The sequence below is a fragment of the Temnothorax longispinosus genome, chromosome 9, assembly GCF_030848805.1.
Source record: "Temnothorax longispinosus isolate EJ_2023e chromosome 9, Tlon_JGU_v1, whole genome shotgun sequence".
NCBI classification, from domain to species: domain Eukaryota; kingdom Metazoa; phylum Arthropoda; class Insecta; order Hymenoptera; family Formicidae; genus Temnothorax; species Temnothorax longispinosus.
The window spans coordinates 10,350,846-10,370,943 of NC_092366.1; the positions used below are offsets into that span (position 1 = coordinate 10,350,846).

General features: G+C 30.9%; 1 protein-coding gene across 2 annotated transcripts; it reads right to left on the minus strand.

The window, feature by feature from the left end:
- Positions 1-1,353: 1,353 nt before the first annotated feature.
- Positions 1,354-10,366, minus strand: LOC139818710 (probable cytochrome P450 6a14). 2 transcript variants are annotated; one of them, XM_071787544.1, is made up of 8 exons: positions 9,596-9,736; positions 9,386-9,516; positions 6,264-6,444; positions 5,475-5,844; positions 3,140-3,477; positions 2,632-2,862; positions 2,212-2,463; positions 1,354-1,639 (listed from the first exon to the last, which is right to left on the minus strand). In XM_071787544.1, exons 3-8 carry the CDS (start codon positions 6,430-6,432, stop codon positions 1,476-1,478), a joined length of 1,524 nt encoding a protein of 507 aa, XP_071643645.1. In that variant the 5' UTR covers positions 6,433-6,444; positions 9,386-9,516; positions 9,596-9,736; the 3' UTR covers positions 1,354-1,475. The 2 variants fall into 2 exon arrangements, with proteins under 2 accessions (XP_071643645.1, XP_071643644.1); XM_071787543.1 differs by lacking the exons at positions 9,386-9,516; positions 9,596-9,736 and adding an exon at positions 10,208-10,366.
- Between the last annotated feature and the right edge of the window lie 9,732 nt (positions 10,367-20,098).

Genomic DNA, 20,098 nt, shown 5'->3' on the forward strand with positions numbered 1-20,098 from the left:
ATTTGTTGAGATACTCGTTATTCGAAGAACTGTACTTGAAATAACATTTTGATTTCACTTCTCTTACATGGCATTATATTTAGTTTTCTTTATTGCTTAACTTTGTATAAAATTGCTTACCCATGATATGAGCAATCGTTTCAGAAACATTTATTGATCCGCCAATTTTTGCTTTTTCAGCAACAACCATACTGCTTACGACAGGGCGGGCTTGTAGTAGGAATATTTCTAATGTATCCAAACAGGAAGATATTCGTTGTTGCAATTCCTTATTTTCTTCTTGCATATCTGCCACGAGTCCGACATCACCAACAGCATCCCATTGTATCGCTAAACCATGTAATCCTTCTTCCATCTTCTTCTCACAGATTTTCTCTCCATTACGGAATTAGCCATTCCATAATTCGTTTGGCCTGCGTTTCCTCTTCCACATGAGACGGAGGAAAAAACGACAAAATGTCGAAGTTGTGGACATATCGTTCTCGACAATTCATCCATTTTCTTCGTCAGCCATGATTTGATTTGAATGAATCCTCGAACATTTGTGGTGATTGATTTTGGAACGTACAATCTTTTAAAACAACTGCAAGATTAAATATAGCGTCTACTGGTGCTCTTTCCTCAGCAAATTTCAATATAGATTCACAGTCTTTGTGATTCAGATTATCATCGATTGTAACGATCTGTACATCCACACCGTAAGATCGCCATAACTTTACTCTTGATTGCTGATAACCTGTTCTAATCTCGGTTCGTGATGTCAAAACCAGACTTTTTGCACCTCGAAGAGTCAACCAATCTGCTAGCTCTAAACCAAAACTGCCACCCAAAATAACACGTAGCATTTATGATCCAGACAATGATATCGTGGATGAGCGAGTAGCGGAGCATCCAAAGGCTCTTCCTCTTTATAAAGTCTTATTATTATCTACGAACAAGTAGTTGAGATACATTATTACTATAAAGTAAAAAAATGTAAATAACAAAGGTTTTATGTTTTATTTTATTATTGATATTGTTTTACATTTTATCATTAATTTCATTATTAATTTTAACATTACGTTGTATAATTTAATTTTACTATTACGAAGAATAACATTTATCTACAATATTTAGGAGTAGCACTGGACAAAGCTATGTTTATAATGTATTCTTGAATAATAGTAAAAAGTATAATTATCATTATTTATGTATACTACAAAAAATTTCTTCGTTGAATGTAATTTTACTAAACCTACATTTGTTACTATCTATATAGTGTATAGCTTTAATTATAGAAACAAAGGAATCTTTTTAATTTGATATGATACAATATTCGATATAATTACATATTTATATATATTATAATTACACATACTTATGTGTATATATATATATATATATATATATATATATATATACATATATATTTAGAACAACACAAGAATACAAATATTTTAAGTTTATGTATAAGATCGTGATTATATATGTATATTTTATCGCGGTTCGATAATAAGATGTACACCACCTTTCGCTGTAAGAATCACACATTTTTCGGCGAAAATAGGCGGAACCGAAGTCCGGGAGTGGAGCTTGAATTTGTATTTCGACAAGAGACAAACAAGTCCGACTTTCGTTTGCACGTAGCCAAATCGCGCACCTGAAAATTAATGATATTAATGCCATGTATTTATGAGACACTTGTGAGACATTTTCATACTTATTCTTTAGTCTACGAGCTCTACTTAAGTTTTACGAAGCTCTACTTAAGTACAATGTAAAGAATATATCTAACTTTCTCCATAGCCCTCGAATCGTATGAAGCGAACACTCATATTAGAGCAAAGATTACTAAACTTGAAATTACTTTTTTTTTAGCGATTAGTGTGTTAAATTAACATCAAAGGAACACATTTAATAAATACCTTTACATAGTTATTATTATTGTTATTACCAATATTTTTATTATATTTAATTAATTAATATATACTTGCTTTAAATAAAATATGTTTTTAAAATACAATTGAAGAAAATTGTTAAATGCAAATATCAAAACGCTTATTGTTGTTAATTAACGTGTAATAAGTATGCGCGAGAGAGAGAGAGAGAGAGAGAGAGAGAGAGAGAGAGAGAGAGAGAGAGAGAGAAAGATACATGATAATAAAAATACATTTATAAACAACAGATTGATATATAAGTTAAATATATTAATAGCTTAATTCATATTCTTGCCAATGCAATTTCGTGGGCCTTCCCCGAATGGTAAATAAGCGTAAGGAAGCCTTTCTGCTACCACGTTCGCGTTGAACCGTTCCGGGTCAAATTTATCTGGGTCCGGATATATCGACGGATCTCGATGCAGCCCAAGCACCGGTATAGTTATTAAAGTCCCCTTTGGCAGGCGAACGTTCATTGTCGGTAAGTCTATTTCTTCGGTACAGGTGCGATTCAACACTGGAGCAGGCGGATATTTCCTCAAAGTTTCTGGAATATGTAAAAGAAATTACGAAAATATAAATATATTATTTAATTTCAAAATAAAAGAAATTTATTTAAGTGTATATAGAAATAACGAGATTTTTATATAATATAAAATCTTGCTCTTTTGTTCAAAATTGAGTAAATGGAAATACAATGCGACGATACACTTGCCATTTACTACTTTGTGAAGATATGTCATTTCGTTCACAGCGTCATATGTCACACCACCATGTTTTGTCAACATTTCATCGATATCCTGGCGAACTTTATCTTGTATGTCATGATGTTGTGCTAATTCGTACAGAGCGAATGTTGCTGTCGTCGAGGAAGTTTCGAAACCTGCTATGAAGAAGATATAACTTTGCGCCACAGCTTCCTCCATAGTGAGTTTGCTTACAGTTGCTGCGGGTAAAATAACATAATTTTGTTAATAATTTTATGTAAAAAATTTTATTTAACTGACTTGCAAAACTGCAATGCGAAATAATAATATATGCATATTTTTATGACACGTGGGGAAACTATTAGTATAAAAATAAATATAAAGTAAATTAACATTCATGGGTTGCCTTCTTGTCATCATTGGGTTCAACATATAGAAATATATTAATATATTAATAAAATATAAAAAATATATTAATTAGCCCGTTTCTTCTAATAAATAAAAATATATATTAACATTTTACGTCGGTGGTTTTCTTGTCATCGTCAGGATCAACGTAGCCTCTCTCCATAAGTTGAATGAGCAGATTCATAAAGTCGTGCTTTACGATATTATGAATTTGTCTGTATTCCACATTCTCTCGAAACATATTCATGTAAAAGCTGGTGACTTGTCGGTCCGTGAGGGGAACGGAAAAGAAATCCATAATTTTCGGCACGAACATGAACAAGGCAATCCAAATCGAGTTCATCTCGAAAATTTTCTTTTCTTGTTTACGATATTTGTTATTCGGCTCCTCAATACAATTAGATTTTATACCAAAAACCGTTGACATAATTACATCTGTCGAATATCTATTGGTAAAATTGACACATTATTTCATGTTGTAGCAGATTCTATTAAATTTGCGAGACATCGGAAATGTGGAAAAATATGAGAAAAAGTTCATACAAATAAAGAAAGGTTGACAAAACACGGACACTTTAAGGCCGGTATTCATAGTCGGATCTTATTTCAAGACCGTCTTAAGTAATATCTTAAGATGCTAATACGGCTCTGTGATTGGTTAATGACATCTTAAGATTGTACTTAAGATGGTCTTAAATATAAGAACCGACTATGAATACCGGCCTAAATAAATGATATTATGAAAAAGATACAGGAATAGTACAGATCCAAGAGGGCTTTTCTTACAAATATTTAAAAGAAAAATCCGTTATTCATGTATTTCATTTTCTACAATAAAGATTTAAAAAATTATATTATGAGAATTCCAAATAATGTTATTTATTAATTGCGAATTATATTTGCAATTGGAATGTTAAAAATTAGATAATGTAAAGTTCCTTAATCTTCCTTAATTTTGATAATAATATAATTTGAAAATGTCTGCTAATACAGTGAAATATGACTAATCCAAAAAAAAACATTTTTATTGTAAGTTAATTAATATATTGTGTTCTCTTTGATATACTTATACGTATGTTAAAACGAAATCACTTATTATTAAAATACACAAATTTATTCTATAGTTGATAGAAGAAAGTTTATATTATATTTATATAAGAATTCTAGGTCACAGATTTTACTGACGGTGAAAAATTTTTTATATTCGCTGTTATCTAATCTATATGATTAGATAACAAAGTATATACTTGAAATATTTAATATATATTTGTATATTTATAATATATTTATGATATAGATTAATGACTAAAACTTATTAAACTAATTTTTGATGTTTGCTCTTCTGAATATTAAATATTATATAATGTAAAACTCTTTATTTTGCCGATTATTGTACGATTTAAAAATATTTTTTATAGTGAGATAAATCGTAATAGGTCGTGATCATTAAAAATTAAAGGCAGATGTAATTATATTCAATGTGCAATATCAGTGACTGTATTAAACTATACTGTTTGCGATATTTGCTTGTCTGGATAATTTGCTTTCTGTATCGCTTGCGTTTGCATTAATGCATTTATATATATTAATATATATTAAATATACATTAGTAAACACATGTTTGCTAAACATACTGCATGAGTTCTATAAATATAGTATATAAAACTCATTTATTTATCAGTAGAGAATATTTATAGACGTATACATTTTTGAGAATATTCCATCTTATGCACTTACATAATTTTAACTGATAACCTCCTTAACTCTTCATTAAGGGGATGCTGGAGCCGTAGCCGAACTTGATCGGCGTCGGTAAAGAAGACCGGCGAACTATATCTGTCCTTGTATAGACAAAGATATAGACAAGGATAGCACGCTACATTGCACGCACACATACGCACGATGCACGTCGACATTATACTTTTATATTACGCTTCCAAATCTTGATATTTGGAGGGTTTATCAATGTTTTTCTTGTTGTGCAATTCGGGGGAACTTGTTTTCGCGTTCGTACCAATGGTATATCTCTTATATGAAATACATCTTGTGACGAGCTGACAGCTCGCCGCAACTCAAGACGCCATATTGGGATAAAAGTAGGATAAGGAAATCTGTACTTCCGTAATTTTTTCTCGTTTTCTATATAAAATCGGAGTTCCCCCGAATCATTAATGTATGTACTGCAATTCTGGAGAAGGATTTTTAATTCTGTCAAATTAATACGACGCTACGTGCCGACAAAAAATGCCGGTAAAACAGACGGCTCCAGCATCCCCTTAAACAGCGATAAATGTCAAATTGATTAAAACAATTTTTTATAAAAAGAGGATTCTTTATGAAAAGAGCATTTGTTGACGCTGCTTAACCATTTCCTTTCCGATTTTTACATTAACAACTTCTACTTTGAATTAAGTAAACAGTTTCTTTGAAAACAACTTATTACCTTGCAAATATATCTTTTATTTCGACGGAATCTCTCATCTGTGCTATGCTCTGCAGATACTTTGCAAGTTCTTCGCCACATTCCTTAACAATCGGGAACATCTGCTTTATTTTTCCCGAAGTGAAAGTAGGTGTCATCCTGACGCGCATATTTCGCCATCTCTTTCCAGGCATAAAAAACAAATGGGCAGACAATGGGTCAGTCTTTTCATTGTAGAACATTCCGCGGTCATGGAAACTTCTGAATTCCTTTGTCAACACCACTCGAATAAGATCGGGATCAGCAATTAGTAAGTTTGGTTTATAAAGTGAGTACATTCCAATAGCGCGATGATTCTTATATTTCATGTAGACATCTTGGAAGAGAACGCCTATATTAACAGTTCCATTTAATTAATTCCGCGATTTTTCATTTTAAGCAGAAATACAATAAATAATACCGTAAAGAGTAAATTTCTAGTTTTATAAAAAAACAAGAATATTTGTAATACTTATAAATAAAAGTGACAAATAAGATACAATTGTTGTAATTTTATAATGCAGCAATTACAAATTTCGTAAAATATAATGCAGCAATTGCTATTTTGCAAAAGTTAATGAGAATATCACGCATACATTTGAATTTACCATATCGCTGTTAAACTTTATGTTAATTACTTTATTACTTTTAATTACTAATTATAATTAAATATTTTAGAAAACCATAGAGAGTTGCACACTTGTAATGGGAAATATTCACATTGTGTATGCATGTTAATATTATATCATAAAAAATAGCAGAGATACTTGCCTATTTGCTTTTTTCCAATTACCAGAGCTGTTATATTTCCAGTTGGTACAACAGGTTCGACGTAAAAAATACCCTTCTTGCGCCAGAAGTTGAATATCACAAATTTATAATAAATATACACAATGCTCAGAGCACCGATAAGAGCCCCGATTAGTTCCACGAGTACCATCGCAATCTATAACTGAAATATATAACGATAAACAATTATCTTGTAAAACGTTCACATTGAGCAGCATTTAACGAGAATATTAACTTTCACATTTTTTTCTATGCTTTGAAAACCAGATTATGAACTAGTTTATGTGCGTTTCCCAATTCACAGTGCGTAATAAGATTCATGAAGAGCAAATTCGTCGCTTATCAATCCGGATGTACTGAAGCGATTTTTTAATCGCTCCGATTTGATAAACAAAATCAAAATGGCGCGAATCTTTACAAATCAGTTGTATCGTGTGGGTATGTATAGCTGATAGCGCTAGACTGCGCATTGAGATTCATGTTTATTTCTATATATACTGAAAAATTGTACGTTAGTTACTATAATGCATTCTCTATTATTGTAATAGAGAGCCCATTAATTAATTTACTCGGCCTTTCGTAATAGATTCTGTGAGTGAGTAGATAATTATGTTTTTGCGTTTGTAGAACATATAATAGAATATTCGTTTCCCACTCGGCATGTTATGTTGCTGAAATATTGAAATATTCGGAAATGGTGCAGAAATATTTCGTTAACATTTCATTTGTAACTATGCATCTGAAATATTTCAGAAATGTACCTGCATCATGTTTTCTATAATATTGCATTAACAATATTTCTGAAATCTTTCAGAAAGTTGTTTACAATATTTGTAAGTTTCTGTAATATTGCAAAAAAATGTAGCAGATGCAATATTTCAGAAATATTTCTGAAACATTATAAAAGTAATATTACGTTTGCATTGCACGAATAATATTTCTGTACATATCAAACGCAAAATTGCATTTACAATATTTCTGAAAAATTTCTGAAAGATTGCGTAGGTAATAAAAAATTGAATTGCAGGCAGTGAATTTCTACAATATTGCAGAAGAAATATTGCAGATATAATGGTTTAGAAACATTTCTGATACATGATAAAACTATTATTTACATTTACATTGCACGCGTTATATTTTTGAATGTTTCACATGCAACATTGCATTTGTAATATTTCCGAAAAGTTGCTGACAGACTTTAGAACTTATAAAAAATTAAATTTATTATTATATAATTATTGCATTTTATTGAATTTTTTCTTTTTTATAATATTAAGAATTTTCTGATATTCCAAATTTTGTCATATAGCATTTTTAATATAAAATATAAAATACCTAATAATATTTAATATAAATTAATATTTGACGTTGACTAGCAAAAAAGATTTATTCGTATATCTGTATTGTTAATATTGTTATGCGATAGCTTTATGCTCATCAAAATAAGCAAGTATAAGAAAGAAAGAAGCGTCAGAGTCAAAGGATCACCACTACCTTGTTCAATCATCGATGTCAAGCAACAAGGTGCCGGTATACTACTTGGATGGGTGACCGGCTGAGAGAGCAGACTTCGGACAAACGTGCGGCGGCTATACGCACATGGCTTAATATATTTTTTTTTGTTTCGGTAACAAAATATTTCATTTTTCACATATCAACAAATAGTTTTTGCGACAGTAACAAAATTTTGTTCTCTAATACCATTTTTCTCAGTGTAAAATGTATTTGAAATATCTCTGAAGTGTTTCTCTGCAATATTTCGTAGATATATTTCAGAAATATTTCAGTAATATTACCGAAATATTGCCGAAATTTTTCAGCAAAGTTGCATTTGAAATAATTGTGCCAATTGAAACATTGCAGAAATGTTGCAGAAACGGTCGTGAAATATTTCTGAAATATTGATGAAAGGTGTAATATTTCAAATGGAATTTTGCAGAAATGTTTCTGAAATGTTACATGCCGAGTGGGTTAAGTATAGAATCCCAAGGACAAGCATCACTATAAGTAGAAATAAATTATCGCCGAATTACTATGATGAATAAATTGTATATCGCAAATGACTAATCACGAATTGCAAACATTATGGAAGATCCACATCAGCAATTTGATTTTTTACAAACTGTAAACCATAAATCACGAGTCTACGCAAGTAGTCTGACTATTAATACTTGCGTCCATCCGGGATGCGCAATTATTAATAAATAACATCGAAAAAAATACGAACTCTACAGTCTACGATAAACTGAAGGAAACAAGAAAGTAAATAAGAATGATATAATAGGAAAGACATTAAGAGTTGCTATCCAAGATGCGTAATTACACGGATATATATTAAAAAAACTTTACCACGGATCAAAGTATTATCGATTTATTTACTTATTTTTTATGTAGATCGATATTTTTACTAAATTTTAATAAGTTACTTATTGCTTTAATTGGCCAATACTTAAATAAATTTATGCTAAATAATAATTAGCTATTAGCGTTATGTTTCCGCTAATATGAAAACTAAATTAGATTCTATTTACTAATCGTATGTTTCGGCCTGTATTACGAGCGATATTCAGGTGTTAATAAAGAATTTTACATTAACTTGTAATCCATTTTAATTCGTAGCCAACGTTTCGACCTACTTGGTCTTCTTCAGGGCAACTATTGTTACATTCAAATAAATAAATTATTGTGTATTGGAGCTCACATAAGAAAATTATATACAATAGTCATCGTCGGTAATGCGTCACGCAAGCAAGGTCAAAGTCGTGCTCAAATTAGCGCTGTCATCACCGTGCGTGACGCATCACCGACGATGACTATTGTATATAATTTTCTTATGTGAGCTCCAACAGACATTAATATATTTATTTGAATGTAACAATAGTTGCCCTGAAGAAGACCAAGTAGGTCGAAACGTTGGCTACGAATTAAAATGGATTACAAGTTAATGTAAAATTCTTTATTAACACCTGAATATTGTTCGTAATACAGGCCAAAACATACGATTAGCTTTTGCTTCAGACGAGCGGAGATACTTTTATAGATTGTATTTGATCATCAGATACGATCGGGTGCACTGATTGTAGTAGGAATATTCAAATACCAACCGAAAAATGCCAAGATCGTCAAGATATTGTTGCGCTACACGGCTCGCTTTCCACACTCGCGCGCACTCGCGATCACTTAATAATTACAAGCGCAATTAAAAATTATTCACTGTTAATTGATTTATTTCTAACTGAAATTAAATAAGGCAATCTTATTGTTTACTAGCAATAAAGGTATTATTATTAAGGATATTAATATTCTAATTTTACTGTATTCTGTTTGTGCGTCTCCACTGAAGAACGCTGAACTAAGTATGCATCAGTGTCGGCGTATTATTATAATAAATACTAAAAAATATTAACTTAAGTGATTGTATGACTGTACATTATTCACTGTGACATGATTAATTTCGAAGCTGAATGTGCCGAGTCACTTTCACATTATATTACGCAAAGGAAAAACAAATTAAAAATTAATCGGCCTAATTGATTTTCTTACGCAAGCTTATAAAAGTCGTAAAATTCTTGCCCTTCACACTTTGATCGATTGTAGAAATGTGTAAAAAGTTGCATACGTTGCATATATATGTTTACTGCACTGAAATAAACTCTATACGCATAGTTATATTACCTACGTGTTTTCAGTTAATATAAATATTTATTAGTTTTTTTATAATAATAGAACTTATTAAAAGATTATTAAGAATAATAGAAACAACAAAATATATTATTTTTCAAAAATATGTTTTAATATTTAGTATTAAAAATTAATTCTTAACACTAAACTGAAGCAAGACCAAAGTGATGATAATGGATAGAGCACAGAACAACTCGCACATCACAGAGGTAGCTGAATACGAAGTAGTGGACAAATTTACTTACCTAGGATCACTTGTCACAAACAACGGAGGATGCAAAGAGGAAATACGTCGAAGACTAACTATAGGCAAGGGCAGCGACAGTTAAGCTCCACAGAATATGGAAGGATACTGCATTAACGAGAGCAAACAGACTGGTGAGCACTCTCATATTCCCGATTGCCACCTATGCGGCAGAGACGTGGACTATAAAAAAGGCCGATAGAAACAGGAGAATCGAGGCCTTTGAGATGTGGGTTTACAGACGTATTCTGAGAATTTCATGGATTGAACATCGCACCAACCAATCAATCCTAGATGAACTCAAAATCAAATCCAGACTATTGAATAAAATCAACCACCTCTACCTTACCCAAGGAGAACAAAAAATCAAGATAATGTCACTGTGACGTTAAAATGACGGGAAAAAGTCAGAGTTTGATCACTGAACTATTATGACTCCAAATACAGTGACTCGTCATAAAATTATTACATGACGATATTTTGACTTTCAGGATTTTTATATTAATTTTCTAAAACATAATTTATTCGATCATGTTCACAAATTGTTCTGAAAAAAAGTAAATCCCACTGGAAGTATCTATCTCCTATCTGGAAGCATCTATAAACGGATTTTTTTAATTTCTGCGAAGAGATTGCCTGGCACTTGATTGAAATTATTATATAATATACATATAAATAAGTTGAAAATTAAGTATAGATATATAGATATATAGATATAGTATATATATATATATATATATATAATATATATATATACATATATATGTATATATATACTAATTGTAAGGTAATAAATGTACCAATGTGCCTGGACATGTACCTATGTCTGGACATTTTTATCATTTTAGTCCTTAAATAAGTTATAACGCGAATTAAAATCAAAGAATCAAAGACAGTACTAAAAATTGTAATTCAGATTATAACATTGATACTATATATTATGTACTTGGTTAATTGCATTGATCTCACGTCTATTTTTGAATTAGATATCTATTTTTTCCAAAATCTACATATATACTTTAGTTTGTTATGTGCTTGGCGTATTTTTTTTTTGTAAAGACTTTTTGTTAGGATTTCACTATTTTTTGTAGAAATTAATAATATACAAATTTGTATTATTTTATATACTAATTTGCATATGTTTTTTTTTACATTGGTAATGTCCTTTTATTGGAATTTTATTGTTTTTTGTGGAAATTATTTATGTTTTGTAATATTATAGAAATTAATATTAAATCTTATTACACTTTTTCAGCAAAGAAAATGTATGCGTTTTTGATATTTCGAAGCCAACTGTATTTGTTTACTTGAGAATCAATTAAAATTTATTCCGAGCCCTTAGCACGCACAATGTTTGTTACAATGTTTATTAGTTATACACCATGATGGAACTTCTATTCATGATGGATATAATTCACTGATAAATGAAAAAACATTTATATTTAACATTTATTTAATATTAATTTAATATTTATTTCACATGAATTTTTCATTTGCAATAACATAATAATTTTTCACACACACACACACACACACACACACACACAAGAATTCGAAGATGTAGGTCAGAGTTTGAGGAGAAAGAATATCAAAGGTGCTTCTAATTAATGAGTGAGTTTGGGGAGAGGGAAATAGATTTTGAGCCCGCGCGAAGCGCGGGCGAAAAATCTAGTGTATATACATATATTATATATATAGTGTATATATGTATATATATATATATATACATTAGATTTTTCGCCCGCGCTTCGCGCGGGCTCAAAATCTATTTCCCTCTCCCCAAACTCACTCATTAATTAGAAGCACCTTTGATATTCTTTCTCCTCAAACTCTGACCTACATCTTCGAATTCTTTTTTAATTCCCGAAAATTTGAAAAAATTTTGTAACCGGTTTCCCAAAAGATCGGTAACGAAAAATTATACACTTTATAGCAAACCCCAGGAAATTCTACCTTTATTTCATATACAATTCTTTGAAATTCGATCAATTAACTCCCGAGAAATTTAAAAAATTTCGTAACCGGTTTCCACAAAAATCGGTAACGAAAAATTATCTATAAAAATTATCCATAAAAAAAATTTAGCTTGATATCTCAAAATTTACGGAAATTGGAACAGAAATCGGAAACCCATTTATTATTAGCAATTTTTCTATAAACTCATTGTAGCCATCCTCAAAAAATTAGAAAATTTTGAAACCGGTTTTCAAAAAATCGATTATGAAAAATTATACACGTCTTTGCCATCTCCGAAAAATTATAAAATTTTAATTATAAAATTATAAAAATTTGGGCATTGTTTTTAAGAAAATAACGAAAAATTATCTCTTAAAAAATTCAGCTAATATCTCAAAATTTGAAGAAATTAAAACAATCACGTACATTTTTTTAAACAAAAATCGGAAACCTTTTTAAAAAAATTGGAAAAACTTCGTAACCGGTTTCAAAAAAATCAATTCATTAATAAAAAATTATCCATTAATAAAAAAATAAACATCCTCCAAAAATTAAAAAAATTTTGACACGACTCCTATTTCATATATAATTTTTTAAGATTTGGTCAATTAATTCCCGAAAAATTTGTAACCGGTTCCCCAAAAAATCGGTAACGAAAAATTGTACACTTTATAGCAATCCCGGGGAAATTCTACCTTTATTTCATAATGTAATTCTTTAAGATTCAATTATTTCCCGAAAAATTGGAAAAATTTCTTAACCGGTTTGCAAAAAGATCGGTAACAAAAAATAATACACTTTATAGCACTCTCCAGAAAATTCTACCTTTACTTCATATACAATTGTTTGAGATTCGGTCAATTAATTTCCGAAAAATTGGAAAATTTTGTGATGATTTATTAAAAAATATAAATATTTTTGAAAGCGATTGTATTTTGTGTGTCAAGAGTTAGCATACAGAAAAGATAAATACCTTTTTTCTTTGTCTCTCTCTCTCTCTCTCTCTCTCTCTCTCTCTCTTTCTCTTTCTTTTTTTCTTATAATGTTCTCTTTTTGTCTTTTCCTTGCGATTTGTCTTTGATCGATTGCATAAAAAACTGTATCTTTTCTGTATGCTAACTCTTGACACACAAAATACAATCGCTCGCAACAGTCACGAATTGAAGTGACTGGTTTATCAATTGACATATAACATGTGAAAGTAGCAACTTATCCTACATATCTTATAACATATATTTTATTTAAAACTGATCAATTTATGAACGATATCATTTGTTAAATTTATATTTATTTTTATAAAAAAATTTATTTATTATTAATTTTATTACATTTATTTACTATTAATTAAAAAATATAAATATTATTGAAAGGAATTTTATTTTACACCCACAAAATATACGTTTTGCAAGATTGAATAAAACTCAATTATTAATTAATTAATATTTATAATTACAATCTTTGTAATCTTCCATTTCCTTCGTCCAATCTTCTAAGATCAAAATATTAATATCGTTAGATATCGCAGTGCGTAGTTAAGGCTCGTCCAAAATTAATATAATTTTATACACATCATCGGAAACCCCATTTTTGTTAGCAATTTTTCTAATTCTATTACATTCTTTAGTTCTTTCTACCCCTATCTATATAATTTTTTCAGATTCGGTCAATTATTTCCCGAGAAATTGGAAAAATTTCTGAACTGGTTTCCAAAAAAATCGGTAACGAAAAATACACACCATGGCAATCCCCGGGAAATTCTACCCTTATTTCATATTTCCCGAGAAATTTGAAAAATTTCTGAACCGGTTTCTAAAAAGATCGGTAACTAAAAATTATACACTTTAAGTACTCCCCGGAAAATTTTACCCTTGTTTCATATACAATTTTTTCAGATTTGGTCAATTAATTTCCGAAAAATTGGAAAATTTCGGTACCGGCTTCCAAAAAGATCGGTAACAAAAAATTATACACTTTATGGCACCCCCAGAAAATTCTATCCTTGTTTGATCTATAAATCTTTAAGATTCGGTCAATTATTTCCCGAAAAATTGTAAAAATTTTTGATACCGGTTTCCAGAAAATTGGTAACAAAAAACTATATACTTTATAGCATTCCCCGGAAAATTCTACCCCTACTTCATGTATAATTCTTCAAGATTCGGTCAATTATTTCCCGAAAAATTGAAAAAATTAAAAAAACCAGTTTCCAGAAAATTGGTAACAAAAAACTATACACTTTATGGCACTCCCCGGGAAATTCTACCCCTATTTCATGTACCCTTGGTAAAAATTCGGACCACTAACGAATGAGTAGTTCGCGGTCATACATACATACATACAGACGACAGTACTTATATATATATAGACTAGCTGGTTACCCGGGCTTCGCCCCGGAGGGCATGTGTAATAATACACGCAAATACTCTCACTCAATAGTCTCTCTCTCTCTCTCTCTCTCTCTCTCTCTCTCTCTCTCTCTCTCTCTCTCTCTCTCTCTCTCTCTCTCTCTCTCTCTCTCTCTCTCTCTCTCTCTCTCTCTCTCTCTCTCTCTCTCTCTCTCTCTCTCTCTCTCTCTCTCTCTCTCCCTCTCTCCCTCTCTCAAAGTAAATTATATTACTTTGTCTGAGAGTGAGCATATGCTGTTGTAATCAGACATTGTTGTCTTTTTTTGCCCCTTAGCCATTGCTCGGGCATAATTAAACGTATCAATCAATCAATCAATCAATCTCTCTCCCTCTCTCTCTCTCTCTCTCTCCCTCCCTCTCTCTCTCTCTCTCTCTCTCTCTCTCTCTCTCTCTCTCTCTCTCTCTCTCTCTCTCTCTCTCTCTTTCTCTCTGTTGATCTGGTTGGTGAATTCTCCGAGTGGCTATCCATCACCTCTGGCGTGCCTCAGGGATCAGTATTGGGACCGCTCCTCTTTTCCCTTTTCATTAATGACATTGGTGCGTTTCTTAGATTTACCCAACGCTTGGTTTTTGCTGACGACACTCAGATTTACCGTAAGTGTCTCTTTAGTCAGTTGAATGTTGCCTTGCAGTTGGTGGCCCATGATGTCGGAGTCATCTCTGAATATGCGACCACAAATGGATTGTCTCTCAATCTTAAGAAATCCAAAGTATTAATATTCGGTAGCAAGCGTTACGTCGACCAAATTGATCTACACGATTTACCTCTCATCTCTGTCAGTGGTACCTCCATTCCGTTTGTCTCTCAGGCTCGGAATCTGGGTGTCATTATGAGCTCCGATCTATCTTGGAATGGCCACATCGCTCATATTTCTAAGCGGGTACACTTCACGCTGCACAAGCTTAAGTTTCACAAAAACTCCTTATCATTACAATTGCGTGTAAAACTCGTGTCTGCATTGATTTGGCCTCTGTTAGACTACTGCTCTCTTGTCTATAACGATGTTACTGATGAGCTTAACACAAAACTGCAGAGGCTTATCAATTGTACGATTCGGTTTATCTTTAATTTGAGTCGAGACGAACATATCACTCCTTATCGTCACCAATTAGGATGGCTGTCTGTTAGAAATCGACGTCTCTATTTCCTTGGCATCGAAATGTTCAAGATACATTATGGTATGTCTCCTAGCTACCTCTCTGAGATCTTTGTCAGAGCCGATCTCTCGATTAGACGATCGTCACGGCTGGCACTGCCTAGTACCTTCCAAATTCCCATTCACAGAACTGAGACTTAGATTCCTTTCACCTAACGGGTATTTACTTATGGAATTTGCTTCCTACCGAGGTGGTGTCGTCCTCGTCTCTAAATGAATTTAAGCAGAAGCTCAATAGCTCTCTATTTACACTTGAGCTCGGTTCTGGTTGAGGTTCTACCTTGGGGCTATCTAATGTTTATGTATGATGTAGCGCTGGTGCGTGATAGATATAAGTACATCTAGTCTAAACCTTCCTAGTCACTGTACATTAATCGTCGCTACATTAACGTCTTAACTAGTTTTAAGTATTAATGTCATTTTTCTGCGATTGTTGTTAGAGAGAGAGCACGACCGAATTCTGTTGATTTTTTTTCTTCAGCATTATTTCAGTTATTAATACTGTCAACAAAATTTGGTTCTGAAGCGTTTGCTGAGGTGGAAACAACATTATTACTTTTTGCAATATAGTCATTATTATCTTCATTGTTTCCCCTTTTGCTCACTGCTTTATTATAATTATCTCATCTGTACTGTATCTTTTTAGTTCTTACTTTTTCCAATTTTTGTTTTTACTTTACTCTTGTTTACTTCATGTATATCATTGTATTTTTCATCATTTGCCTAAAGTCTTGACTATGGCATAATAAACAAACTCAACTCAACTCAACTCTTTTTCTCTCTCTCTCTCTCTCTCCCCCTCTCCCTCTCCCTCTCCCTTCCCCTCTTCCTCTTCCTTTTCCTCTCCCTCTCCCTCTCCCTCTCTCTCCCTCTCCCTCTCCCTCTCCCTCCCTCCCCTCCCTCTCTCTCTCTCTCTCCCTCCCTCTCTCTCTCTCTCTCTCTCTCTCTCTCTCTCTCTCTCTCTCTCTCTCTCTCTCTCTCTCTCTCTCTCTCTCCCTCCCTCCCTCCCTCTCCCTCTCCCTCTCCCTCTTCCTCTCCCTCTCTCTCTCTCTCTCTCTCTCTTTCTTTCTTTCTCTCTCTCCCTCTTCCTCTCCTTCTCTCTCTCCCTCTCCCTCTTCCTCTCCCTCTCCCTTTCCCTCTCCCTCTCATGAAAAATTGGATTATTTTACACACATATTTTAACAAAATTTTGGCATTATTCTTTTTTGTGTAAATTATTTCTTGGAAATTTTTCTTTTTATTTATCCAAATTTTTAATGATAATTTTATTTATATAAAAATCGAATAAGTTGTTTCTCTCGTTTTAACTGCAGGTTATTGCAAGAAAACTCCAAGAACTTTTCTATCAATCGCGACAGTCACGAAAGCCATGAATTGAAGTGACTGTTCACATATAATATGTGAAATAAACAACTTATCCTACATAAAAAAAAAATAAATTGTTATCGAAAAATAATACACATCGTGGCAATTAAACCTATCCTCGAAAAATTAGTAAAATTTTTGAAAGATCGGTAACGAAAAACTAATACAGTTTATAACACTTCCCGAGAAATTCTACTTCTGTTTTATATACAATTCTTTAAGATTCGATCAATTATTTTCCGAAAAATTCAAAAAATTTCTGATAACAATTTCCAAAAAGATCGGTAACAAAAAATTATACATTTTATATCACAAAATTCAATTTTTTGAAATTCGGGCAATTAATTCCTGAAAAATTGGAAAAATTTTGGTACCAGTTTTCAAAAAGATCGGAAACGAAAAATTATACACTTTATATCACTCCCCGGAAAATTCTATCCCTGTTTCATATATAATTCTTTAAGATTCGGTCAATTATTTCGCGTAAAAATTAAAAAAATTAAAAAACCGGTTTCCAAAAGATCGGTAACGAAAAACTATACACTCTATAGCACTTCCCGGAAAATTCTACCCCTATTTTATATGGTTTTAATACAAATTCGGTCCAATAGTTTTTAAGTTAAAAACGTTCAAACATACATCACATTTGTAAGAATTAAAAAATTAAACACACATACACACACACACACACACACACACACACACACACACGCGCGCGAGGGGGGGCCTTCGGCTGTGTGTGTGTTCCGGCATGTCGGAAAAATTGGTATAAAAATAGGTAAAAAGAAATTGGTAAAAAAATTGGTAGGGTACATATTTTTCGGGCTCCCCTGATTGATTATCACTGTCGGAGTCACAACAAAGGTTTTTACCAAGAGAGCCGCAAGAAAATATCAAAATTCGAAAAAGGCCCTATTGTAAATAATTACCGATTATTTTTTTATGTGGGGAAAGGGCTTTCCCCGCCTACATGTATTTACTTGACATACATTAATGCATGTTTTGCTGAATACCATTTGCCTAACAGCGGTTCAATCAAATAGCATTTGCCTAGGAAAATAGCATTTGACTAGAAAAATAGCAAAAATAAATGGGCGAATGTTATTTAACCAGGCAGATAGCATTTGCCTAAAAAACAATTTTCTAAAATAACCATTTGCCTACGACATATATATATTTGGATGTATGGCATGCCGTTTTACTTTTTAATAGCATAAATAAAATTATACTCAATATAAAAGTTTCAAAAAATAATTGTTTTCAGAAAAATTGCGATTCTTATTAATGAATTAAAATTATGTCTAGACATAAAAAAATTAGACGAATTAAAATTATGTCTAGACATAATAAAAATTGGATGAATTAAAATTATGTCTAGACATAATTTTAATTCACCCAATTTTTATTATGTCTAGACATAATTTTAATTCGTCTAATTTTTATTATGTTTAGACATAATTTTAATTCATCCAACTTTTATTTTCTTCTACAATTATTATTAAATTTTAATATAAATTTTAATTCCTCCAATTTTTATTATGTCTAGACATAATAAAAATTGGACAAATTAAAATTATGTCTAGACATAATAAAAATTGGATGAATTAAAATTATGTGTATACACATAATAAAAATGCGAATTTATTTTTATGTCAGACATAATTTTAATTCATCCAATTTTTATTATGTCTAGACATAATTTTAATTCATACAATTTTTATTCTGTCTAATAAAAATTGGATGAATTAAAATTATGTAGGTATAATTAAAATTCAAAGTTTGATCATCTAAACATTTATGTATTTAGATAAAATTTTTATTCGTTGAATTAAAATTATGCCTTGACATAATTTTAATTCTGAATTTTAATTATGTCTTGACATAATAATAATTGTAGGATTAAAAATTATGTCCTGCTATAATGAAAATCTGGTTTTATTTTTATACACGTTGTGCGTTGTATTTGAGCATAATTTTAATTTAGTAAATTAAATAAGGTCAGGATGCGTAATACAAATTCTAAATTATTTTTATATTTGGACAGAATTTTTATTCAGTAAATTATTGTGTCGAAACATAACTTTAGTTTACCGCATTATTGACTCAGCATGATAATATTTTAAAGAAATACTATTTATCTAAACCTTCTTAAGCTTTATATAAGAAAAGTGGGTAATACGGAAATAGTCTTTTATAAAAATAATGTGAATAAATTTTTTCTTTTACTAAGAGTGGTTTTATAAAGTGATTTACTTTTATAATGCAACGCAAAAATAAAATGCTTCTAAATTTAAATAACTGATGTCATAATAAAAATTGACACGCTTAAATTGTGGCAGCATGTAAATTACAAAATTTAAAAATGCGATTTAATCTGTACATTTTAAATAATGCATACTTTCAATGTGTTCCTATGAAATTGCATTCAATTTTTCAAAATTTTGCAAAGTGAAAGATTATATTATGTTAAGACATAATAAAAATGCATTATAATTATGTCTACACATAAGAATAATGCTACATTTCTTTATAAAACGCTGTGAAACGCCGTTTTATTTTTCAATAGCATAAATAATATTTTACTTGATACAAACGTTTCAAAAAATAATTGTCTGAGAAAAATTGTAATTCTTATTCATGAATTAAAATTATGTCTAGACATAATAAAAATTGGATGAATTAAAATTATGTCTAGACATAATAAAAATTGGATGAATTAAAATTATGTCTATATAGACATAATGAAAATTGGGTAAATTAAAATTATATCTTGACATAAAAATAATTCCGAATTTTTATTATGTGTAGACATAATTTTAATTCATCTAATTTTTATTATGTCTAGACATAATTTTAATTCATTAATAAGAGTCGCAATTTTTCTTAAGACAATTATTTTTTGAAACTTTTATATTGAATAGAATATTATTTACGCTATTGAAAAGTAAAACGGTGTGCCATCCAATTTTCATCAAATTTTAATTTGACGAATTGAAACTATGTCTAGAC